Genomic DNA, 25,662 nt, shown 5'->3' on the forward strand with positions numbered 1-25,662 from the left:
CCCACTGGGCCTAAACAGGCAGTCGGACATCCCTCGAGGGGTCCTATATTGGATAGAGTGCAGGCTGGGCTGAGGGACACCCCCCCGCCCATGCACTAACTTCGTGCACCGGGCCTCTAGTATAAGTTATATAAGGCAAGTGAACATAAGAATTTTAGCTAACTGGACCAAAGTGAGGTAGTGTAAAGGTACATAACTCCTAGACTAACAAGTTATTTAACTGTGAAATTATTTAGTGTGGTCATTGGCTCCTAGTATGTACTCTAATACATGTTGAAATTTTCTTTAGCATGATAGAAGCATAATATTTTAGTTGACCTAAACTTTTCTAGTTCAAAACCCCTTTGCCCAAAATTCAGAAATATATTCTAAAATGTTTTCAAATTAAATTCCTAAAAGCCAAAAAAGTGAGATTATTTCTACACAGTCAGCTACAGATTAAGATCCTTTTTAGAATAAGTTGTAGGACAGCTCTCTCAAATGTTGACATTTTAACATGGTACATGTAATTCCACTATTACATAGATGAGAGTTGAGCTAAAAACAAATCCAATAAAATCAGAGATTCATTCTTTTGACATAGTTTTGCCTATATCAAGATTTCAGCACTGAAAGAGAAATTTTTAACCTTTCATTCCAGTTACTAATTAAATATGTAAAATCTTTCAATACCTTTTTGAAAACAAATGATGATAAACATATGGCTCTTCATTTTGTTTTAAAGGTTTTTGGCCTCAAGTATAGGATTTAACATATTAAATGTTACTTATTAGATTTGTCCCATTCTAAAGTGTGTGTGTGTGTGGCTTTGATTCGTTTCAAACTTTGAAGTATTTAGGGTCCTGTCCTGTTGTTCATTTTATTGGGTGGGAATGACAAAAATCTCATTACGCAAGAGACTTGGATTCTAAATCTATCTCTGTCGCTAGCTATCCACAGGTAAATACACTCTTTGTAATTCAGTCTTATGAAATTTAAAATTCTCTTAAAGCCTGATCTAATTCTAAAAATGGAATATGTGTTCCGTATGAAAAACAGTTATGGTAGTATTGTCATTTAGTTGTACCCTTACAAGTAAGACTCTACATCAGCGATTTCAACCTTTTTCCTTTCAACAGTATGAAAGGCTGTTATTGTAGTGTTTTGTTGTTTAATGGTATCCTTGGAGACCACAGAACATGTAAGACTCTATACCAGAGATTTTCAACCTCTTTCATCTCATGTTACATGTAAACTAATTACTAAAATTCTGCAGCACATACACAAAAAAAAAGTTTTAATCTGCTGTAGGTTAAAGATCTTCAAACTTGTTTGAATTACGTTTAAATTAAGAATAAATAGACCCCAAAAGGGAGCTAAAAAGGTTCTAAGTCAAAGTAAATGAGTGTTTATGCATGACTTCTAGAATATTTTTGTTTTCCAAAAGAGTTCTTTGTAGTTGACATTTCTAGTTACATGAAATATTAATGTATGTATAACTAATAGTGAATGGTGTAGTCAAGTTTTGAAAATTAAAACTTAATTTGTATATATCATATAAATGAGTAAAATTTATACTTTTAATATTTCATAGTAATTAATGTTAATTTTAAAATGAACATTTTTTTCTCATGTAGGAAGATGAGAAGTTTTTGTCTGAAGTTTTTGCACAATTAACAGATGAGGCTACAGATGATGATAAACGGCGTGAATTGGTAATTTATTTATTCTTGAAATTCAAACCCTTAAAGAGAACTTACTCTTTTGGCATACAGGCTTTTGATACTGAATTTGTTAAGAGAAAATTTTTTATAATTAGAGTATGAGATGAAATATATGTACTTAAATTATACTTTAAATAGTTATTCTCAAACTTATTGTTTTATATATTTTAGAAATTTCTTAAGATATTTTGATGTAGGTTCCCCTCTCCATGAGAGAAACTGTGTGCCTTACAAATTCCAAAATCAGATATGTGGTTTATGTCAGGACGGAACTACAAACTCATGCATTTTCATGGTCGTAGATACTCACAGTATAGAGATGCTTTTCTTTTTAAACAAGTGGCAAGGGGACTGCCTCTTAAGTCAATGAATGATAAATAATTGCTTCTTGGAAATATTTTCTTATGAATGTGTTTATAACAACTTTTTTGAGATAAAAACCATGCCTTGGGGAAGAGAATAGTGATTGCTGTTTACCAGCAGTTTGTTAATTGTTCAAACATTATAATCAGGTACATGGGTTTTAAGAAGTAATGAAAGATTGCTGACCTAAAATCAGCCAAGTCACTTTTGGTGTAGTTATTTATTAATAGCCTAGTCAGTTTTCTTATTTATGAAATTAGTCCTTTAGACTAGGGAATCTATAATGTCCTTTCCAATTCTTAAAACCCTAATCATACTTTTGAGGCCTCCCTGGAAACCCAGCCACTGGGTTTCTGTGTATCAGGGTTTCTGTGAAAATGTTTGCTCTAATTCAAAATATTCGCCTTACATGGCATTTTTATACCTTAGTCATGAATAGAGAATAATATATAAGTATATACATTCCTCAGAGACTCCACATATAATGTGTGTACACCATAATGTTTTTAGAGAGGTAATTGTTCAAAGCAAGGTTTACTTTTAATGGGCTGCTAACTTCTAATGTGTCCTATGTAGGTTCTGAGGAGTCAGGATACCCTAAAAAGACAATCCTTGAGAAGGGTATTGTTGATCACATTACCATGTGCCTTAAGTTTACTTTTATGTGTATCAATGTCTCACTGTACTTTCTAATATTACAGGTTAATTTTTTCAAGGAGTTTTGTGCATTTTCTCAGACATTACAACCTCAAAACAGGGATGCATTTTTCAAAACTTTGGCAAAGTTGGGCATTCTTCCTGCTCTTGAAATTGTAATGGTAATTATACATGTTTTTTCCTTCATGTTTTTGAAATTGAGATTTGTAATAGATTTATATTATGGATGGAAAGTACTTATTATAGTAATGCATATTGAATTTTATAATTTAAATTATGCTTCTCTTGATAGTGAATTATACAAGAGTGTTTTCAATCTTCAGATTTTTATTAACTTAAATTTATAATATTACTATGTAATTACTTGCATATAATATGTCTTCAGGTGAATAAAAATCCCGTATAAGACTTTCTCTTCTGTAACCATATTAATTATGTTTCATAGAAACAAATAAAATGTCTCTCCTTTTTAGACCAGTGAGTAGAGTGAGGGCAGACAGAATCAAAGGTGCTCATGTTGCAATATGGGGTTAGGGCAGTGGTTCTCATACTTTTGCTTATTAGTTTTATCCACTGATATTCATTACATGAAAAATTAAAACAGAGTTTTTTAAGTATTAATTTATTTTAAAATAATAACAACCCAATTATATGTTAACATAAATAATATAACATTTATGAAAAATAGTTTTTCCAAAACAAAATATATTTAGTGAAAAGAATGGCATTGTTTCATGTTTTTTTAAACACTTTTCAAAAATTTACTTACTGATTTGAGGGGTGGGGCGGAGGGGATGAGAGAGAGAAACATCGATTTGTTGTTCCAGTTATTTATGTAGTCATTGGTTGATTCTTACATATGCCTTGACCAGCGCGATCAAACCCACAATCTTGGCATATCCAGATGAGCTACCTGGTTGTGGCCTGTTTCATATTTTTTACCAATACCTTTAATGTCTGGCTTATTAGAAAATAAAGTCTCATAGTAGCTTCAGCATTTAATTTGTGTTACCACAGGTTGTGTAGCCTCTTGAAAACCCAACTATACTTGTGATAGACTGAGAGTGAAGAGACTATTAATACCCTAGTATTATTTATTATTATGAAAATAACTAGTAGCCCTCCACACAAATCTGTGCGCCAGTAGCTCTCTGCAGGGCCTGGCTGCTCCACTTCCGCTGCCCAGAGGCTCTCTGCGGCCCAGAGCCCATCTGCAGCTGGGCACGGAACACTTGCCTCGTTGCCACGGTGACGGAGCAAGCATTCCACCAGGCCAATCATGCTACCGGCTCTCAGCAGCCGCCCCCCTGGGACTGGGGGACTCCTGTGGGGCTGAGAGGACTGGGCGCCACCATCTTGTGGCTATGGATGCTGCCACCTTTGTGACAGAGTGATGGTTAATTTGCATATTACCCTTTTATTAGATAGGCTTTTATTCTCATGCACTTCCTGAAAAGAGTCTTAGACTCCTTGTAGGGGTTCGCTGCACCACATTTTGAGAACTGCTGAGTCATAGAATGTTTTCAGAATCTCCTGAAGATTTTGTAACTTATGGATCATGTATTCTTCACATGTTGAAAGAGGACAAGCATTCAGAATCATTACCTTAGAAAATTAAGTTGTGGAAAAGAGTAAAAATACCCAAAGTGTTTTCAAAAGCATTCTCTAATAGGAAAATCATAATTGAGAAATCAGATACTAAGGTGTAAAGTAACTGGCAAATCCAGGATCAAAGACAGATTCTGTAAGGTTTTAAAGACTTAACTAGGAGACATCATTCACATTTTTGCATATATTTAAATCAATAATTCTTCCCTTTCCACCCCCCCCCCAAAAAAAACAACCTTTTGTTACATTGTTGCTTTATAATCCTGTGCTGATGCTTACATTTAAATTCTCTGAATATTTATTTTGTGGTGGAAAAAACTGGTGGAAACTAATCATTGAGCTATATAAAACTTTTTAATATTTGTTGAAGGATAGAGAGGTTATGTATTTTGATTCCAGTACAATTAAATCCAAAAAGTTGGAAGTGTACATAGATTTGGGAAAAAGGAAAATACAGTATAACATTTGTTAACAGTCTTTAAGTAATCTATTTTCCTTTCATCAGGGCATGGATGACTTGCAAGTCAGATCAGCTGCTACAGATATATTTTCTTATCTAGTAGAATTTAGTCCATCCATGGTCCGAGAGTTTGTAATGCAAGAAGCCCAGCAGAGTGACGATGTAAGTAATAATGTTTTGGTTCTATGTGAATTACCTGTAGAATAGTGTTCGAAAACTATTGAGAGAAAATCATGGCTGTTATTTTAATCTTTTATGAAGCAAAATAATAAATTTCTAATCATCTATGACTATAGCAAGCCCAGAGTATTATTCTCATGCACTTCCTGAAAAGAGTCTTAGACTCCTTGTAGGGATTCGCTGCACTACATTTGTGCCAATTGATTTGCAGTGTATTCAACTGGCAGTTGGATTGACTGTTTAAAAAAAAGCATATTCAAATTAGTATTGAGATTGAAATAAATGATTATCATAGAATCAAATTCTTACATGCTAGTCTTAAAAAACGTTTCAAGTACTAATGAAATATAATTTCAAGCCTCATAGGTCAGGCACTTACTGAATATAACTAATAAGTTACTTTCACTATATTCAAATGTGTATTTTCTTTCTAGTGTGGATGAATGTTTAATAATAAGACCAATGTTGAGTTTTCCCACTACAGAAATATTTACACTTTTCCCTTAAACTATTTTTAAGACAATATGAACATATAGCTCTAATTTTAAGTAGTCTTCCTTATTTTAGTGTTAAGTAGAAAAATAACTAAAATATAATTATGTCCCTTCATTTTTTAAAAATATATTTTTATTGATTTCAGAAAGGAAGAAAAAGAGAGATAGGGAGATAGAGAGATAGAAATATCAATGATGAGAGAGAATCATTGATCAGCTGCCTCCTGTACTCCCCACACTGGGGATTGAGCCTGCAACGTGGGCATGTGCCCTGACCCAGAATCGAACCTTGACCTCCTGGTTCGTGGGTTGATACACAACCATGTGGGCCAGGCTAATAATCTCCCTTCTTAATGGTTTTGAATCCCAGTGTTAATTTGATCCTTATATTATTAAATTAAACTATAGTTGTTTTATATGTTTTGTGCTTAATCTCTTAACTTGGATTTTTATGTCTGTCTTTCATAGATATTTCCAGTGTTTTTTTAAAGCAATTTTATTTAGAATCGGTTTGGGCTAATGGTATAGTTTAGGCAGTAGAAAAGAAATAAAAGACATATTTTGTGTTAAGTATTTTAAGGTGTTTTTTTTCCTACTAATGCTAATCTGACTTTAAAGAAATAAATATCTAGTTTATCTCACTGTTGATATTACTATCTTAGTGCCATCCTTTACAAAAGGTAATACTTTGAAGTTAATGCTCAGTATTACATCCTTAGTGATGAGTATGATTAAAGGTATTCATTATAAAATCTCTCAGGCCATGAGAATAATGAGCAACTAATTCTAAGAATTCTTAACTTTCTGTTTTTATTAGAACCATTTTATTCTGTGGCTTTTTTTTGTTTGTAATTTTTCAATTACAGTTTGCATTCAGTATTATTTTGTATTAGTTTCAGGTGTGCAGTATAGTGGCTAGACCAGTGGTCAGCAAACTCATTAGTCAACAGAGCCAAATATCAACAGTGCAACGATTGAAATTTCTTTTGAGAGCCAAATTTTTTAAACTTAAACTTCTTCTAACGCCACTTTTTCAAAATAGACTGGCCCAGGCCATGGTATTTTGTGGAAGAGTCACACTCAAGGGGCCAAAGAGCCGCATGTGGCTCGCGAGCTGCAGTTTGCCGACCACTGGGCTAGACAGTTATGTACTTCCCAAAGTGTTCCCCCAATATTTTCAGTACTCACCTCGTGTAGTTATTACAATATTATTTTTTAATATGTTTTTATTGCTTTTTAGATAGAGAGGAAGGGAGAGGGAGAGAGAGATAGAAACATCTATGAGAGAGACACATCTATCGGCTGCCTCCTACATATCTCCTACTGTGGATGGAGCAGCAACCTGGGCATGTGTCCTGACTGGGAATCGAACCCAAGACTTCTTGTTCCTTGGGACGATGCTCAATCCACTGAGCCATACCAGCTGTGTGACAATATTATTGACTATATTCCCTATGCTGTACTTTACTAGTACATCCCTGTGATTATTTTGTAACTACCAATTTGTACTTCTTAATCCCTTCACCTTTTTCACCCAGTCCCCCAACTCCCCTCTGGCAACCATCAGTCTATTTTCTCTATCTATGAGTCTGTTTAAATTTTGTTTGTTCATTTATTTTGTAGAACTATTTTCTTATTTACATTTAATGGATGCATCAAACTTAGAGAAGCTCTTACTGATTTTTTTTAAAAATATATTTTATTGATTATTACAGAAAGGAAGGGAGAGGGATAGAGAGTTAGAAACATCGATGAGAGAGAAACATCGATCAGCTGCCTCCTGCACACCCCCCACTGGGGATGTGCCCACAACCAAGGTACGTGCCCTTGACCGGAATCGAACCTGGGACCCTTCAGTCTGCAGGCCGACGCTCCATCCACTGAGCCAAACCTGTTAGGGCTGTTACTGATTTTTAACTATAAAAAGTCCCTTTCTCAATTTTTTTTCTTATAATCATAGTCTTCAAGGCCTTTCATTTCCCTGAATTTTCTGATATCTAGCAATTTTATAATTTAAAAATCTTGTTGCCTCAAAATAATCCTTAGCCCACAAAAGAGTATAAATTATATATATATATATATATATATATTTTTTTTTTTTTTAATTTCAAAATAAAGGATCCTGCATGCTGAATTTTATATTGGGTTGGCTGCAACCTTTAAAAAGAAAAAAGAAATAACTTACTTGTATATTCAGTGGAGTGTTGATATTTTGATGTTCTTTTAAATGCACAGCATTCAAACTCAAGTTCTTCCTGATATGATGGAGCAGATTTGTTTTTAGGATCACAATATTAACATATGTGTTTGAGACACTAGGAAATAATAACATTTTTATTGTAGTCATTTCTGTCCAAGCTGTAAGGGTGGATTTAGCAGTAACTGCTGTCTTCTTTTTGTTATGCCACAGATTTCACATTTTTATGCTAATGGCCTTTGAAACATCCAGTAAAACTTATTTTAGAATCTGACTGAATAAGTAATACAGCTATTACTGAACTGCTTATTTTGGCAAGTATTTTCAGTGTATTTCTCACTTAGGAATAAATTCATGTTAATTTTTTTAGATATGACAATAGCATTGGGATTTTTTATTTTTATTTAAGTATAGTTGTTGGGTTTATTTTTTAAGATTCCTTATTTTCATTTTTTAAAGGACTCTTAAAACACTTCTAAATATTTTATGCTGAAGTATTTATAAAATTATATATATGGAATTTGCTTCAAAATAATTTTGGAGGGTGAAATTTGCCATAATAAAAAGTTTTTAAAAATACATAAATTAATCTCCATGGGTTGGTTGACTGTTCAGTATTTTGTATTGAACATATCACATTTTATTTCCTAAAATTGCATCAGTTTTTTTAACCTTTTATTTGGAAGTAATTTTAAATTTGTGCCAAAGTGATAATAGTACAAAGAACTCCCATATACATTTCCCCCAGATTCCCTACTTATTAACTTTTTGTCTCCTATTTACTTTATCATTCTTTTTCTTTGCTCTTATTTGTATATACACATTTACATATATAATTATTTTTGTTCTGAACCATTGAAGAATAAGGTACAAAAATGATGGCATGATATCCCTTTATCCCTATTTACTTTATTGTCTATCTACTAAAAACTCTGCATACATAACCACACTATAATGATCAAAATCAGGCAATTAACATTTTTCCTTTATTTAACTACGGCCCTAATTTCAGATTTTGCCAGTTGTCCCAGTAATATCCTTTTAGCCTAGACAAAAACAAAAAGTTTCTGGTCTAGTGTCCAACAATTTGGATTTGTCCTGATTCACTTTAGGTTATGTCTTTGTCTCAGGAATAGTACAGAACTAACATTTCGTTCAGTGCATCATATCAAGAAAATCCCCCAATTTTACAAAGAGTTTTAGTTCTGTTTATCTAGCCAGTGGTCGGCAAACTCATTAGTCAACAGAGCCAAATATCAACAGTACAACGATTGAAATTTCTTTTGAGAGCCAAATTTTTTAAACTTAAACTTCCTCTAACGCCACTTCTTCAAAATAGACTCGCCCAGGCCAGGCCGTGGTATTTTGTGAAAGAGCCACACTCAAGGGGCCAAAGAGCCGCATGTGGCTCACGAGCCACAGTTTGCCGACCACGGGTCTAGGCTATTTTGCTATTCCACAAATGTGAGGAATTGGACCATTAAGTTCTTCTAATTTGAGGAGCTATTGTTTCTTTTTACTAACGTGAGAATGGATTGAAATAACTATTGGTTCTATAATATTTGTAGCCTTCATTCAAGTTGCTGCAGAGTAAACTTCATATGCATTACTTTTTTTAAAATTATTACATTTATATATTTTTAAAAAATGGAAATGTTTCCACAACATCCATCAGTTATTTTTATCCTACGTCAGAATATTCTTCTTGCCCTTGCCATTCTTTCTTCTCTTACTTACTATATGTAGCTAATGTTCTCTTGACCTTACTAGAAAGTGTCAGTGGAAAATAACTTTGTCATGATTGCCACTGGGCTAATAATAACTGTCTAATTCCATAGGTTATAAAATATATCTCAACATTAAGAAGTTAATTTTTTTTCTTAGAAGCAATAAAGTATATTCTCTATCTTTCCCAGTCCGAAAATAGAGATGTCAGCTCTTAACCTGGATAATCTCTGAAAGTTCTTTGTTGCTGACTATTTTTCATAGTGTAGCAAAATTCTTAAACCCACTTACATAGACTTTTTTTAAAGTGTTTGTTTCTAAGAATAATATGAGGTTGCAGCAGCTGTGGGCAAACTACGGCCCGCGGGCCGGATCCAGGTGTTCTATCCGGTTCTCTTGCTCTCCCCTCCGCTCCTTTACTTTGAATTTATATTAGTTCACACAAACACTCCATCCATGCTTTTGTCCCAGCCCTCCAATCCAGTTTAAGAACCCATTGTGGCCCTCGAGTCAAAAAGTTTGCCCACCCCTGGGTTGGAGTATAATGAAATGGAAGTATCATTTCTCTAAAACTTTGATTTAGAAATAACTAAAACATTGAAATATCTCCTAGAAACTATAGTTACTCACTGAAATGTTATTTAGGTAAGGAATGCGAAACTTTTCTGCAATATCCTGAAGGTAACTAAGACTTGCTGGGTCTTATGGTCTGTCAAAACTACTTAACCCTGCTAATATAGTTAAGAACTGTCCATAGACAGTTTGAAAACGAATAGGCTTGGCTATATTCCAGTAAATGTACAAAATAAGCAATTAGCCAGGTAGTTTTGTAGTTTGCTGACCCTAGACTTTGACCCCTATGTCAGAACATTTCAGCTAAATGATGCTGCCATTTACAGGCTGGTTCTCATTTGAAAGTTATAATTGCAGAAGCTACTATGGTGGTATATATTAAAAGAAGTAAAACAAAAAGAGATCATAGGGATAAGCAGTCATTAATGGAAAGGAAGTTTGGGGGTTATTTTAAGACTATACATTTAAAAGAGTGTTCTCTAAAATAGATATTGATGCCCCAGCATTGCAATAAATTCATTGCACTTCCTCTGTAATGGCATGTATTTATGTATGTATGTATGTATTTTCCTTACCTGAGGATATATATATTTTTTATTTTTGGAAAAAGAGAGAAACATTGATATGAGAGAGAAACATCGATGTGAGACAGAAACATTGATCAGCTGCCTCCTATACACATCCCCACTGAGGATTGAACCCACAACCTTGATATATACCTTGAACGGAAATTGAACCCACAGGCTTTTGGTATACAGGACTGGCTCCAACTAACTGAACCCCCCAAACATGGCTGTAAATTTTTAGATTAAATTATCGTTTGACATCTGAAGGAATTTTCTGGTAGTTTGTCTTATCATCTTCATTATTTTGCTGCCATTTCTTGAGCATGAGTTTTCTAGCCTGAGTAATGACATAGTTGGATAAGCAGATTAAGGAAAATTGGATTTGTGCTTGTGTTTTACTGTCAGTAAAGAACTCGAGCAGAAGATTAGCATCGGTAGCTTGGAATTTTGACAGAGTGGTCCCAACTTCGGTGATCTTCTGTTCCAGTTCCCTTGTTATATGCCAATAGAGAAACAGGCCTGGAGGAGTTAATAGGGCCACTTAGATAGCTGGTTATTGGCAGTACTGCATTTAGAGGCTGGGTCTTTTGATTTAGCTATTTATTTAGTTCACCAGGCTTACTCTATTGAGTTAATTAAGAAATGAAACATGCCTTACAGAATCCAGGTGAGAGGTTATAGCACCTTGGTGGAACACAGAAATGAGAAAAGATGCATTGAAGGGGTAATAACAGGTTCACTTTACCCATGTCCTTCCTTCCCCAAGACAACACAGAACAATGCTGAGAAAGATCCCCTGGACCAGTGGTCGACTGGTCACATGCGGCTCTTTGGCCCCTTGAGTGTGGCTCTTCCACAAAATACCATGGCCTGGGCGAGTCTATTTTGAAGAAGTGGCATTAGAAGAAGTTTAAGTTTTAAAAATTTGGCTCTCAAAAGAAATTTCAATCGTTGTACTGTTGATATTTGGCTCTGTTGACTAATGAGTTTGCCGACCACTGCCCTGGACCAATGAATTCTCCCTTGAGGGAAAGAAAAAAAGCAAAGTGAAGGTCTGACATCCCCAGCCTTTCAGGGTGCTACCAAGAGAATCACTTTTTTCATGCCTCTGCCAGAACACTGAGGGAATCATCTCACAATAGCTACGAACAAATACCACTGCACAGGTCTCAATAGCTGGTCTTAGTACCCCAGTAACAGACTCCACCTGCTGGCCCAGCCAGAACCTCTGGCCAGGCTGACTGGTGAAGGGCTTTCTTAGCCAAAGCTGGTCTATAAAGACTGGGCAAGCTAACTGCTTCTTAAGATGTGCAGACACCAATGCAAAACTACAGAGATCATGAAGAATCAGGGAAATTTGACATCACCAAAGAAACAAAAAAAATGGAGAACTATAGCATACGGGATATAGTCAATAATATTGTAATAACTATGTACCGTGCCAGATACGTACTAGAATTATTGAGGTCATCGCTTTGTAAATTATATGATTGTCTAACCACTATGCTGTGCACCTGAAACTCATATAAAATAATATTAAATGTCAATTATAATTGAAAAATGACATTTAAAGAATTAAAGATAAATACATAAGTAAATTTGGGGGGAAATGGAGAACTTTAAACTGCCTAACAAGGAATTCAAAATAATTATCTTAAAGAAGAAGCTCAATGAGCTACAAGAAGACAATTAGATAACTAAATGAAATCAAGAGAACAATACATAAACAAAATGAATTCAACAAAGAGATAGAAACTATAGAAAAGAACCAAAGGAAATCCTGGAGCTGAAAAATGCAATGACTGAACTGAAAAAGATCAGTAAATAGCTTCTACAGCAGATTCGATCAAGCAATAGAAAAAAATCAGAGAACTTTAGAATAAAAAAAAATGAAGAAAGCCTGCATGAATTAATGGAACATCATAAAGTAAAACTATACAGGATAGGCAAAAGTAGGTTTACAGTTGTAATATAAATAAAACAACAATTAAAAAGTAATTTTATTTCATAATTCCTCTTTGAAGAAATTTCATTCTGTCTCTGTTGCCATGATAGAATTTATTTACTAGTGTTCAAATTTGGAAACATGGTAGAGGGTAGGGTTCTAATACTTTTTTAAGTATACTTTTACTGATTTCAGAGAGAGAGGGAAAAGGAGAGAGAGAGAGGTAGAAACATCAGTGATGAGAGAGAATCATTGATTGACTGCCTCCAGTCTTTATTGGGGATCAAGCTCACAACCCCCTGCATGTGCCCTGACCAGGAATTGAACCAGTGACCTGGTTCATGGGTCAATGCTCAACCACTGAGCCACACCGGTCAGGCTAGGGTTCCAATTATAAGAAGTTAAGTTGCTATGGCATGGTTTTATTGGTTCTTTATTGCATTGAGTTTATAAATAAACAATTCACAGGGATATATTATTTTTGGCTAAAAGTATATAGTTTGGAGAGGGCTAGCAAAACAAAATAATAACAAAGACTGCTTTATACTGAAGCTTTCCAGAATTCTCCCAATTTAAGACATTTGTCTTCATTCCATGCAGTTCCCTTATTTCATCTCCTTCAGTTACTACCTTTCTTCCCCCAATAATAAACATATTTTCACATCCACCGAGTTGATGTCAGAACTTTTTGACATGAACAATCAGTTTGTATCCTAATTTAATGTTTAAGATTTCTACTTTAAAAATACAAGCAGAGCTGCTTTATAGCTGCAAGCTACTTGGTAGCTCTGTATATTAAGACCCAAGAGCATGTTGCTAACATAACAATAAATCTAGTTGGTATTAGGTCATTATATAACACATGTGCATCCACTCACCTGTGGAGAATTGTGTGCTGGGTTATTTTCTCTCTCTCTCTCTCTCTCTCTCTCTCACTTTCCTAGAAAGGATTTTCTAGTTAGAAGCTGAGATAAGCTGTGTTTGTGAGTGGAGAGGTATCACATGTGTAATCTTGCTTGTTTCATCAACTTCTAAATTCATACCTGACACTGAAACCTAGAATGAGAATCTGTTAGAACCTCCAGTGAACTAGAATCACTGATAAATGACTTTATTTTCCATTTCCCTATATTAATGGTATTGTAAGGTGTAGTATGCTCTGCTTTTTTATATATAAGTGGATTTTTTCCTCTAGTGTGCTTAAATAGAACTTTAAAAAACATTATTAGGAAGAAAGGAGCTTAAATAAGTTCATATATTCTTTGGAGGGTATTTCCTATGTGATTCTGATTTTGTTCTTTCAACTGGTATATTTGTCGTATTTCCAAACCAGGTCTAATGGAAACATTTTCTTTCAGGATATCCTTCTCATTAATGTAGTAATTGAACAAATGATCTGTGATACTGATCCTGAGCTAGGAGGTGCTGTTCAGTTAATGGGACTTCTCCGTACTCTGATTGATCCAGAGAACATGCTGGCTACAACAAATGTAAGGAATTATTCTGAGCTTTTTTTTTTTTTTTTTTAAGTTTTGATCTAATCAGCTGTAGGTGTTTTTTAAATATAATTGTAAATATAGAAATTTTGAAAATGTGTACAATATTGAAAAACAATAAATAGTTACGTATTTGTATACTTGGTATTCAAGTAGCAATGGTATTCCTATAGCAGTTCACTTGGCAGAATACAACCTTGTAATGTAGAAAATCTTAGTGAAATGTTAGCACTTCTGTTTATGACCCTTGGCCTCTGTATGTTAACTTCTTAAAAATTAATATACAACATGTGAATATACTTAACATTAGTGAACTATAAATGTAAAGATGGTTAAATGGTAAGTTTTGTTGGTTTTTTTAATTATAATAAAAAAGGAAAAAATATGCGACATCATATAGTGCATGTACACAAACCTAAATAGTATAGCCTACTACACACCTAGGCTATTTAGAATATCGCCACTGTATACGGTTTTTGTCATTGACCAAACTGTCATTATGTAATGCATAAATAAAACATTAAAAATATATCCTCTTTATTATCTAAGTAAATTATACTTACAAAAGTACTTACAATTGATATAAGCTATAACATGAATTGTTTATTAAATCATTCCTTCATAATTTTTTTTTAAAAAAGGAAAACAATGTGTACTGAATGGTCTCAACTGCATAGTAAAAAAAGCCAATAAAAATAGAAAGGCTTAAGAAACTATCCCAAAATATTTGGGGGGTTAGGGCATGTAAGTGGGGTGGGGGGGAGTCAATGGTAAGATATGTACACATATAATACCTTAATAAAAAAATAAGAGAAACTATCCCAAAATATTAATAGTAATTGTCTCAAACTAATGGGATATTTTTTCTTTATAAAATGTCCTCATATTTAGAAAACATGTGTATTACTTTTAAATTATATACAAGTATATTGGGCCAGTTGTATTAGAAAGTAGTAGCCCAGAAAATAAAAAATCATTATTTTCCAAATTTCCAAAAACATTTTAAAAATAGATCTAAATTCTGTTCTATTTATAGTGGCTTGATAAATTGATTTGGTAGATTTCCAAATTTGGATACATTGTGAAATAGGGGTATCAACTTTTAAATAGTTAAGTTGCTCTTATATTGCTTGATAGATTCTAAATTGCATTTCAGATCATAGCATATTTGAAAAAAATTATTCTAATTCCTAAAAACAAATGTTTTTAATACTATCTGATCTTTTTCTTGCTTTCATTTTTATTTGAATATGAAATAGATTTGATTTTTTAATTCTGCAGAAGTAAGATTAAGGTGTATATAACTAGTTTTTTGGTTCTTTCACAGTATCTTAAAGTGTCTGTTGTTTGTGTATGACCCACACTGCTAATTCTTTTTTTTTTCTTCACACTGCTAATTCTTGAAGATATGTTATTTATTATAAAGGTAATAAAGTATTTTTTAAATTCTTTGTTTCAGAAAACTGAAAAAAGTGAATTTTTAAATTTCTTCTACAACCATTGTATGCATGTCCTCACAGCACCACTTTTGACCAATACTTCAGAAGACAGATATGAAAAAGGTAGGGTTTCTTATCTGCTTATGATTCTGTTTTTAAAGAGTGAAATAAGTATTATAACTGACAAGCTGTTTACTTAGTTCTTTATTTGGTGTAGTTTATATATTCACAAATCATCAGCTACAATTTTTGGTTTCAGTTTATTAAAGTGGAGTGATAACCTAAAGATTGTTTTTTATTAAATCTTTATTGTTGAAAGTATTACACATGTCCCCTTTTTTCCCCCATTGACCCATCTAAAGTTATTTTTTAAGCAGTCTGAGCATAAATCCTACTATGGTTTTATGTACTTCCCATTAATTATTTATAGTTGTGTACATCTCATTTGGCAACAGTTTTTATTGATTTCTACTGTATTTCTGTATTCTGTAAATCTATTGTATTTCATCAGTTTGCAATATTTAAATAATGTAATCATACTACCAAATATAAGTAGCATAAACAAAACCATTAACTCTTATCAGAATATAACTTGACTTATGAAATGAGATATGTGAAGGATATATTCTCAGACTGTTGGTTAATTTGAGTTAGTTAAGAGAATGTTTACTAAACTAATAAAGTTGTAGAAGAGGCACACCCACATAATATCATCAATTCTATTTCTGAGTATATATCCTAGGGAACATCTTACCTAATAAAAGAGAAACATGCAAATTAACCATCACTCCGCTACGCCCACAGCCAATCAGAGTGAGTATGCAAATTAACCCGACAAAGATGGAGGTTAATTTGCATATGCAGGCACAGAGAGGTGTGAAGCCTGCTATGAGGGGAAGCGGGGCAACGGAGGGAGCTACTAGAGTGGTGCTTCAGACAGAAGCAAGGACTTGCCGGCTCCGGGCGGCGGGGGAGTGGGGACTTGCCGGCTCTGGGCAGCCCGGGAGCAGGGACTTGCTGGCTTCTGGGCGGCTGGGGTGAAGAGCGGGGACTTGCTGGGTCCCAGACGGCTGGGAGTAAAGCCAGGAGCCTATTCTTGCACGAATATCGTGCAACGGGCCCCTAGTTTTTGCATATGCATGACAGATACAATAGTGCTGTTGCTTTGTTCATGGTAGGAAAATTAAAGTGTGGTATATGTATATATTGGCAGTTAAAATAATTGAATATATATTGATCTGTCATCTGACTAGTTCTCAAAAACGTAAAGTTGAATGGGTAAAAAACTGCAGAATGGTTCCATTTACATAAATTAAAAGAAATACACTTTTAACATTCAATTTAAAATAAAACACTTCTAGCAAAGAGAAATATTTAGATAATAGCTTGACAGACATCCATATACATCCTATTGGCTCTCCCATTCTCATTCCACCCCACCTACCAACATCTCTCAAGGAATGCTAAATTTGGAGTTTATCATCCCTATGCTCATTTATGTTATTAAGACATGTATAATGCATTACTTTTCATGTTTTCAAACATGATATACATTGATTTCTATTGTGTATATTTATTCTGCAGTTTTTTTCTTTTTACCCACTGCTTTTTGTTTTTTAATCCTCACTGGAGGATATTTTTGGAAGGAGCGGGGAGAGAGAAACATCGATCGGTTGCCTTTTTTTGATTTCAGAGAGGAAAGGAGAGGGAGAGAGAGATAGAAACACTGATGATGAGAAAGAATCATTGATCAGCTGCCCCTTCACGCCCCACAGTGGGGATCAAGCTCGCAACCTGGGTATGTGCCCTGACTGGGAATCGAACTGTGACCTCCTGGTTCATAGGTCGACACTCAACCACTGAATCTTGCTGGCTGGGCCCGATCAGTTCTCTTTAATCATTGATGTTTCTATATCTCTCTCCCTTTCCCTTCTCTCTGAAATCAATAAAACCTTTTTTTAAAAAAAAAAACAAAAAAACTCAAAGCATAAATCATCTATTATTAACATTTGTGTTATTATAGAACTTAAGAAATATCTATATGGATAGACATTCAGATTGTTGGAGGATGGCTGAGAGCAGATAAAAGCTGACATATCAGTCTTATCTCTGGTTGTAATCTCATTTTTTTATCAGAACATTTATAATTGTCTTTCAGTATCTTCTTGTCTGTAACAAGTTCTGTAAAAGACTGCAGATAGAGGTATAATATTTGACTGAATATAATAACAACTAATTCTTAGTGGTTATTATGTGGGTAAAGGAGATTATGTGCTTTATATATTGTAGTGCCAGGGAAGTATGAGATATTATTACTGAAGTAACTGATTTTAAATTTTTTTATTAGATAATATAGTTGGATCTAACAAAAACAGCATGATTTGTCCCGGTAAGTATATGTTTTTATGAACTAATGCAAATAGTAAACTTTTTCCTCCTCAGAGTATAATATACTTGTACAAAGCTAATAAGAAAGGCATATGTTCAACAAAAACAGAATCCAAAAAGACACTTTTTTTCTTTATTACAAAGAAAATATTCCACTTTCTCCAATATAAAAAAATGGAAAACCATTTGGAATTAGGTTTTTGTTTGTTTCTGTAGATTTAGAACTTGTTTTTTGATATTTTTGAGAAGACGTCTGGACATTGGTGATTTAGTTTGTGCTTATTTTTGAAATCTAGTAAACTAAGACCAATTAGTTAGGAATTAGTGTTTATAAGAGCCTTATGTTTAAAATTTATTTATAAATCTGAGTGGAAACACTTGCTTTTACTTGTAACTTGCATACCAGGTATGGGCCTGGTAGTATAGAAAATAGCCTGTGTACCCAGCATCCTGCCTGTTCTACCAGGTTCATCAAAGCTGTAGAAAAGCCAGTTTCAAAGGAGACAGTTCAGATATTGGATGAGTAATTTTAATTAATACTGTAGATCATTGTCACAAAATCTTTTATAAGTAAAATTTGGGAATTGAGAAATTAAAATAGTTTAATTACAAGGTACTAGTTCAAGTGTTGGTTGTTATACAAATTGGTCTGGAGCAAGTAAGACTTTACTTGATTTAAAGTAGAAAAGATCTTTGAAATACCAGAATTGTATTTTGTATATTTAATGGTCATTCTGTTATTTAAAAGAATGTTAATTTATTCCTGAAAAAATAAAATAGTTGTACCAAGGTGAGGTCAGTTATTTATTTTCTATTCTACAAGACTGTGATTCCATAAATTGCTCACAGTTTAATATTTTCTTATCTAAAACTTTTGTAATAGGTGTAGGTAATTACCTATATAAGCCCTTCAATTATATTCAATTTTGATGCTCAGGAAGCAGTTTAAAATCATTCCATGAATGTAAAAACCAAAGCCTCTTAAAAATAAAGCTAGTACATTTCAGTAGGCCTCTCATGGGTATTATGGTTTAATGTTAAAAAGATAAGTGTTTTTTAAAAAAAACCTGATGTAACATTTTTCACTTGATATTCAAGTAGTCAAAAATGTCCTTTCCTTAAAGATATTCTTAAAAAAAAAGCATATTAATTTTTCTTGGGAAATTTGCATTGTACCATTTTAGGCAAAAAGTTTGAGGTACATTCTCCTTTACTATGGACCCTTTTATAGATTTATTAATATTAACTACTACAGTAGTATGTATTAAACATTACCAAGAAAATCTCAGTTCATTGAGGGTTTTATTATCATGTTCATAAACTTTTATTGAGTGTTTTTTCCCACTTAACATTATTAAATATTTTATACAGGAATTTGGTGTACAAGACTGGCTCTTAAGCTCTTATTTGCTAGTTACTAGAAAAGTATCTAGTAACTAGGTAAAATTGACAATGCTTCTGGAGAGTCTGCCTAATGCAAAAGTAAAAAATCTATAGCTTCTTTAATTGATATAAAAATGAGAAGGAAATATAATTTTACTTTTGTTCTAAAATATAGGATATGAGCTTTATTCTTTTTTATTGAGATGTATTGCAATATTTGATTTTCATGTGATGAATTTTCTTTGTAGATAATTATCAAACAGCACAGCTGCTTGCTTTAATTTTAGAGCTACTCACATTTTGTGTGGAACATCACACATACCACATAAAAAACTATATTATGAACAAGGACTTGCTAAGAAGAGTCTTGGTCTTGATGAATTCAAAGCACACTTTCCTGGCATTGTGTAAGTAACAATTTAAGTCTAGTAAAATGTACTAAGGAACAACATTTTTAATAGAGATAAAAGCCAAAGTTACCCATGTGAATTTATTTTTTAGCAGTATATTTGCTATTAAAAAGATGATTATGAGAAATACTGATCTTTTATTTAATGGATAAGAGGAATAGGTCATAGTGCTTCCCCACCCACATATATTTGCTCACATTTAGATTCAGTTAGCTTATTAATTGGGATCCCTGTGCAAAGATAGTATTTTACTAATACAACTAGTCCTACTATCTTTTACATCTGCTTCATCAAATTGTCATTTAGTAGTGACTCTATATTTTGGAGATATGGGCCTTGATATATTTTTGTTGTGTAACTCAGGTTACTTATTGAACTTGTAAAATATTTGCAACAATCTTGATTTTTGGAAAACTAAATTTTTCTTTCCTCTTCATAATTTCACTTGCAAATAGAAATAAATAAGCTTTCTTCTCCTTCCAAGTAAAAAGAGTTATATGGGTGTTTTCTGAGCATAAAAATCATAATTTAAACATAAGCATTAACTTAATGTATAGAGAAAGGTTAATCTGCCTAATACTTCTTTTATTTTTAAGGCCTTAAAGTCTCCACTACCGGTACTGTTAACTACCTGTATTGTTTATTTTCCATATTTGTACAGATTTACATAAACATATTCACACACGGGGTTTTTTATTTTCTTTTTACTAAAACGGGCTTATGCTAACACACTTATAAGTCCCTTAATATTACTGTAGGTGAGTGGATATGGTGTGAACCAATTTTTGTTTCCTAAACACAGTTGAGTAATATTTCTTAGAGTGGTTCTTCCACATTTATTTTACCATTCTCTAATACATGGATTGCAAAATTGTTAAAGTATTTTGAGTATTTTGCCACTCCAAACACTGTACTAATTTTTATGTACTAGTTGATTATTTCCATAGGATAGATTCCCAATAATGGGATTGCCAGGACAAAATGTTTATATATTTTAATATGTCCTTTTAAATTTTAATTTAGCATAAAGCTTCCAGATTTCTTTCCCAAAGATTAAAGCACTTGACATTCTTCTAGCACTTGATGTTACTGGTTTTTTTAAATGTTATCAAACTAATGATGGAAAATGTGGTATATTCCCTTTGTGTATTATTTTACATTTTTCTTGACAAAATTTTTTTATTTTTTAGTGCTTTTGTATTTTATCTGTTATACCCGCACTGTTCTGAGTATTACCAACATTTGTGTTTTGAGGTTTTCGTGTATTTTTTAATCTCTTTACTATGGAGCTACCTGCCTGGGTAGTTTATTTATCTTCCAATAGCCAATTATTGGGATTTTTTTTTAATTAGCTCTGGCTACTAATTTGTACAGGTTTTGAATGATCTTTCCCTAATTTTTTCAAAGCCCAATAATTTTTAGTGCACAATTTTGCTTTATATTCTAGAAGACTATATACATTATTTTACTTAAAAATACTTGTATAATGATTAATATTAGTAAGACCATTGACTTATTCCCTGTCTTATTTTTAATTTAGGTGCTCTTCGTTTTATGCGGCGGATAATTGGCCTTAAAGATGAATTTTATAATCGTTACATCACGAAGGGAAATCTTTTTGAGCCAGTTATAAATGCTCTTCTGGATAATGGAACTCGGTACAATTTGTTAAATTCAGCTGTTATTGAGTTATTTGAATTTATAAGAGTGGTAAGTTTATATTAAAGGATTCTTAGTAAAGTAGAATAATTATATATTTAGTGATGTTAATATTTTTAAATTGTGAAATTTAGCATAGTCTTTGAAGCCATATTTATTCTATAATCTTCTTAGTTCCATTTTTATTTGCCAAGTGTTTCAGGATGAAATTTGGCATATGTGGACATTTCAGTCAAGCATGCCATTCATGTGATCTCTTTGATCAATTGTAGGGGTAGTGATAAAAGTGAATAGAAAGATTGAAAATAATTTATTTGTTAGACACTCATATGAGATGCATAAAAATAGGATATTATGGAGTTTTAAGAGATCAGGGAGTTAGATGGATTTTTGAAGAGATCAGGGAGTTAGATGGATTACTCCAACTGCCTTATTTTACAGATGAGGGACTTGAGATGCCCAAAGTAATTAAGTGACCTATTCAAGAGCATCCATTTGGTTAGGAGCACAGTCAGGGTTTGAAGTTATGTTACAATTCAATTTCAGGCAACAAAAGCTTTGTGATACCAACAGGGAAAGTGGACACATGGTTAGAAAGAACTTGAAAAAAGAAAGTCAAAGCTAGAAATTCATTTTCTAGTTTTGTTTCTGACGAATCAGATTTCTAGTGATGACATGCTATTTTCACATGGAGATTATTTGAGCAACTGAATTATTTTTCTAATATTGGTCACTTGCCAAGAGTATGATACTCAAAAGGATGAAGAGGATAACATTACTATATTTAGCCTTTAGAAAAGAGGAAATATGGGGTTATTGTTGTTATTTTTCTTAAAATATTGTTAACTAGCTCAAACTCACCAAGTATCTGAACCCAGCTTCACAGTACACTTTCTAATGAATCAGAGATTAACTTTTACATTTTTTCCTTTAAAATTTTTAATGAGATACTAATAAATCATAGGGTTGACAAACCCATTCCTATTCCTGTGGTTGATTTTGTCTTTCTGAAAATACAAATGGTTGATAAATGTACATTGAATCCTAAAATTTTTCTTTTTGTTGAGTGTACAACACAGACCATTTTACCTAGATTTCTAATTTTTCTTCTTTGCATTTTTTTTTTTTTTAGCTGTCCAGGAACACTCATTTAAAGACTTAAAATCCTTTATGCAATCAGATTATGGTAGATCATTTAAAGAAGTGGCCTGTGTATTTCTTATTATAGTATTAATGTCCTGAATCACAACTTTAATTATTTTAAATAATGAGCCTGCTTTGTACCCATTCATGGCAATGATCATTTAGAATGGTTCATTTGGAATTTAGAAATTGTCACTACCAATTTATTTCACGTATTTTATACCATTGAAGGAAGACTGGGAATAAACTAGTATTCAAGTTAATAGTCCGATCTGTATAGGTAATGTAGTCTGGGTTATCTTATGTGTATATTTTAGGTAAGCCTTATCCATTTTGATAGATAGGGTATCATGTTAAATGAGAAGTCCTTAAGTAATACCTAACATTTATTGAAAATGTAATTTCAAAATTTGCTCTTGATCAGGCCATTCAACTTCTCTCAGAGCCTCAACTTTCCTTTTCTGTAAAATCGGTATAATAAAGCTTATTACGTGAAAAGTGCTTTTTAAATTGCAAAGTGCTACGTAAGTGTGAAAAATGAACAGAAGGCATAAATTAAACCCATTTACTTCTGAAATGTTCTTTATAATCCCCCAGAAGGGCTCCAGTGAATTGCTTCGCCTTTTTTCCAAGTTTTCTGTGGAGTCCTGGCTCATGTATAAAGAAACTAGAACATTTATTTTTGGAAGGTGATTTTGAAAAAAAACCTTTTTTGATCAGTTTTGGAATTATTTTTTAAATTTTTAAGTCTTTCTCATAACAAGCATTGTATTATATTTGAAATCTAAATTTTGTGCTTATACAGGAAGATATCAAGTCTCTTACTTCACATATAGTTGAAAATTTTTATAAAGCACTTGAATCGATTGAATATGTTCAGACATTCAAAGGATTGAAGACTAAATATGAGCAAGAAAAAGACAGACAAAATCAGAAACTGAACAGGTATTGTTTAAGTATATTGCATTTATAGCATATAAATTTATGTCCAAAATCATATATAGTTGGATTTGAAATTTACCCAGGAATTTTCTTTCCATCATTAGGTAGGACAGGATTATATGTAGGAGTGTAGATATCCTCCCTATCCCAAATTTTTATATGAAAAATTACTGCTCCATATTGTAACTCAAGATAAATTTTAATTAATAAATATTAACCAACTAAAGTTATTTCAGCTTCTCTAGATCATACATAATTATCAATTTTAATCATATCATGAATTTTAAGTCATTACTCAATATTTATGGTATGTTTCTTACAGTGTACCATCTATATTGCGTAGTAACAGATTTCGCAGAGATGCAAAAGCCTTGGAAGAGGATGAAGAAATGTGGTTTAATGAAGATGAAGAGGAGGAAGGAAAAACAGTTGTGGCACCAGTGGAAAAATCTAAGCCAGAAGATGATTTTCCAGATAGTTATGAAAAATTTATGGAGACTAAGAAAGGTATTAAAATTTTGAACTTTTAAATAGTGCACCCTCTTATAACTAATACAGAAATTATTCATTTGCTTGTAAAAGTCTGTCCTTGTTTATAAAGCATAAAAGACAGTTTATGCTGAATCACAATTTTCAAATTATGCACTTTTTCTAAATTTGGGATTTCTTTTGATGGTTTTTTGAAACTTGCCATTTTACGATAGTCTTTATTTGCTATTTAGAAATTGCATTGCCTACTTATGCTTTGCCTTCTGTGAACAGTCTTGGCTTCTTTTCTATTCTGAATCTCCAATAATAACAGGCACCATACGGGTCCATAGAAACTTTGCAGAGCTCTCCACCTTTTACTGCCAAGGAGACTAAGCTTGAAGTCACTTTGCTCTTTGAAATTTTAAAATCATTATAAAAGTTTCTTTTTAATTATTTTTTTATTGTGGTGACATTGGTTAATAAAATTATATAGGTTTCAGGTGTACAGTTCTATAATACATCATCTGCATGTTGCATTATGTGTTTGTTCACCACCCCAAGTCAAGTCTCCTTCCATCACCATTTATCTCCTCTCTACCCTCTTCTACCTCCCCCCACGCATGTTTCATAAAGATACAATATCAAGAGAAATAAAAGTAAAATTTCCCATCTTTCCAGAGAATTAATCACTTTAATTCTCTGTCCTGAGAAATTACCATTATTGGAGTACTGTCTGGCATATGTCATCTAAATGTTTAATAAAAAATTATATCTTGAAAAGGAAAAAGCATTTTCTAGACTTTATATAAGTGTGTGATTTTGAATGTGAGATTTCTAAAGGTATTTCTTATTTGTTAGGTTTCACTGAGTTATTACATTTTTCCCTGAAATCTGTTCTCAGCCTCATTCATTTTCCACTCATTAATACCATAAGTTCCATTTATTTTAGGCTGCAGGGGGCAAATAGCCTATTAAAATGTCCTAAGGAATAGGCACCTTTTAGTAGCCAGATTCTTCTACCTTTACTCATTATAGGCACTGTGCTGACTGACTACTGCCGAAAGAGGCAATGAGGCAAAACTTGAAGTACTATGTCCAGTTAAGAATCCTATATAATAAAGGCTAATATGCAAATTGTCCCCTCAACTGGGAGTTCAACCAGTGGGGGGCCAGCCGCCCTCAGCTCCTCCCCCAACTGGTCCCACACCCCCATTTCCCCCCCCACACACACACCCTGATCGGGGGCAGGGCTGGCCATCCAACCAACTGCGGTCCCTACCCCCAGCCAGCCTGTCCCAATCGGCCCCGATTGGGGTGGGTCAACCAGATCCCACCCGTGCACAAATTCTTGCACTGGGCCTCTCGTCATATATAAAAAATATAGAAGCAACTAGGTGTTAAAGGATGGTAGACACCTATCTCATAAAAGAAACCCACACAGGAACCTGGTATAGTCAGGAAATAAAAGACTGATAGACATGATCATACCATTTTCTTTAGGCATTTGAAATACTAACTTGTGGGAAAGATTATTAGGTATTTACAATAGAAGTATAGAGTCAGAGAGTGGAAGCTGCAGTGAGACAAAGAGTCAGGCAATTAATGAGTCCTTGGAAGTGTCCTGGATCCGGCTGTGTAGAATTCTAGCATAGGATGGCTGATCTGTTATATGATTCTTAAAGTCCTTTCTAATCCTGAGATTTCTAAGATTCCAACTAATAAAGACATCACTATACATATCATACTCTTCTACTCTTTTAGCTCTTATAAAGCAAAGACAGTGTTTTCTAAGTTTTTAAATTACTGTTCTTTTGGGATGCTTTGATTTAGCAATATTTACTGATATAGGTTCAAAATTTT

At 33.2% G+C, this 25,662-nt stretch overlaps 1 protein-coding gene across 2 annotated transcripts in view; it reads left to right on the forward strand.

The window, feature by feature from the left end:
• Window positions 1–25,662, forward strand: part of PPP4R3B (protein phosphatase 4 regulatory subunit 3B) — a 54,042-nt gene that overhangs the window by 22,498 nt on the left and 5,882 nt on the right. Inside the window, exons 5-14 of one of the 2 annotated variants that reach the window (XM_080685550.1) lie at window positions 1,617–1,694; window positions 2,768–2,884; window positions 4,837–4,953; window positions 13,830–13,961; window positions 15,427–15,529; window positions 17,754–17,795; window positions 19,426–19,584; window positions 21,128–21,297; window positions 23,195–23,334; window positions 23,654–23,838. In XM_080685550.1, the coding sequence (XP_080541676.1) occupies window positions 1,617–1,694; window positions 2,768–2,884; window positions 4,837–4,953; window positions 13,830–13,961; window positions 15,427–15,529; window positions 17,754–17,795; window positions 19,426–19,584; window positions 21,128–21,297; window positions 23,195–23,334; window positions 23,654–23,838 (1,243 nt within the window). The remainder of the gene's footprint in view (window positions 1–1,616; window positions 1,695–2,767; window positions 2,885–4,836; window positions 4,954–13,829; window positions 13,962–15,426; window positions 15,530–17,753; window positions 17,796–19,425; window positions 19,585–21,127; window positions 21,298–23,194; window positions 23,335–23,653; window positions 23,839–25,662) is intronic. The other variant, XM_080685551.1, reaches the window with a different exon arrangement.

Source organism: Plecotus auritus (genome assembly GCF_963455305.1).
Source record: "Plecotus auritus genome assembly, chromosome: 8".
Classification (NCBI taxonomy): Eukaryota; Metazoa; Chordata; class Mammalia; order Chiroptera; family Vespertilionidae; genus Plecotus; species Plecotus auritus.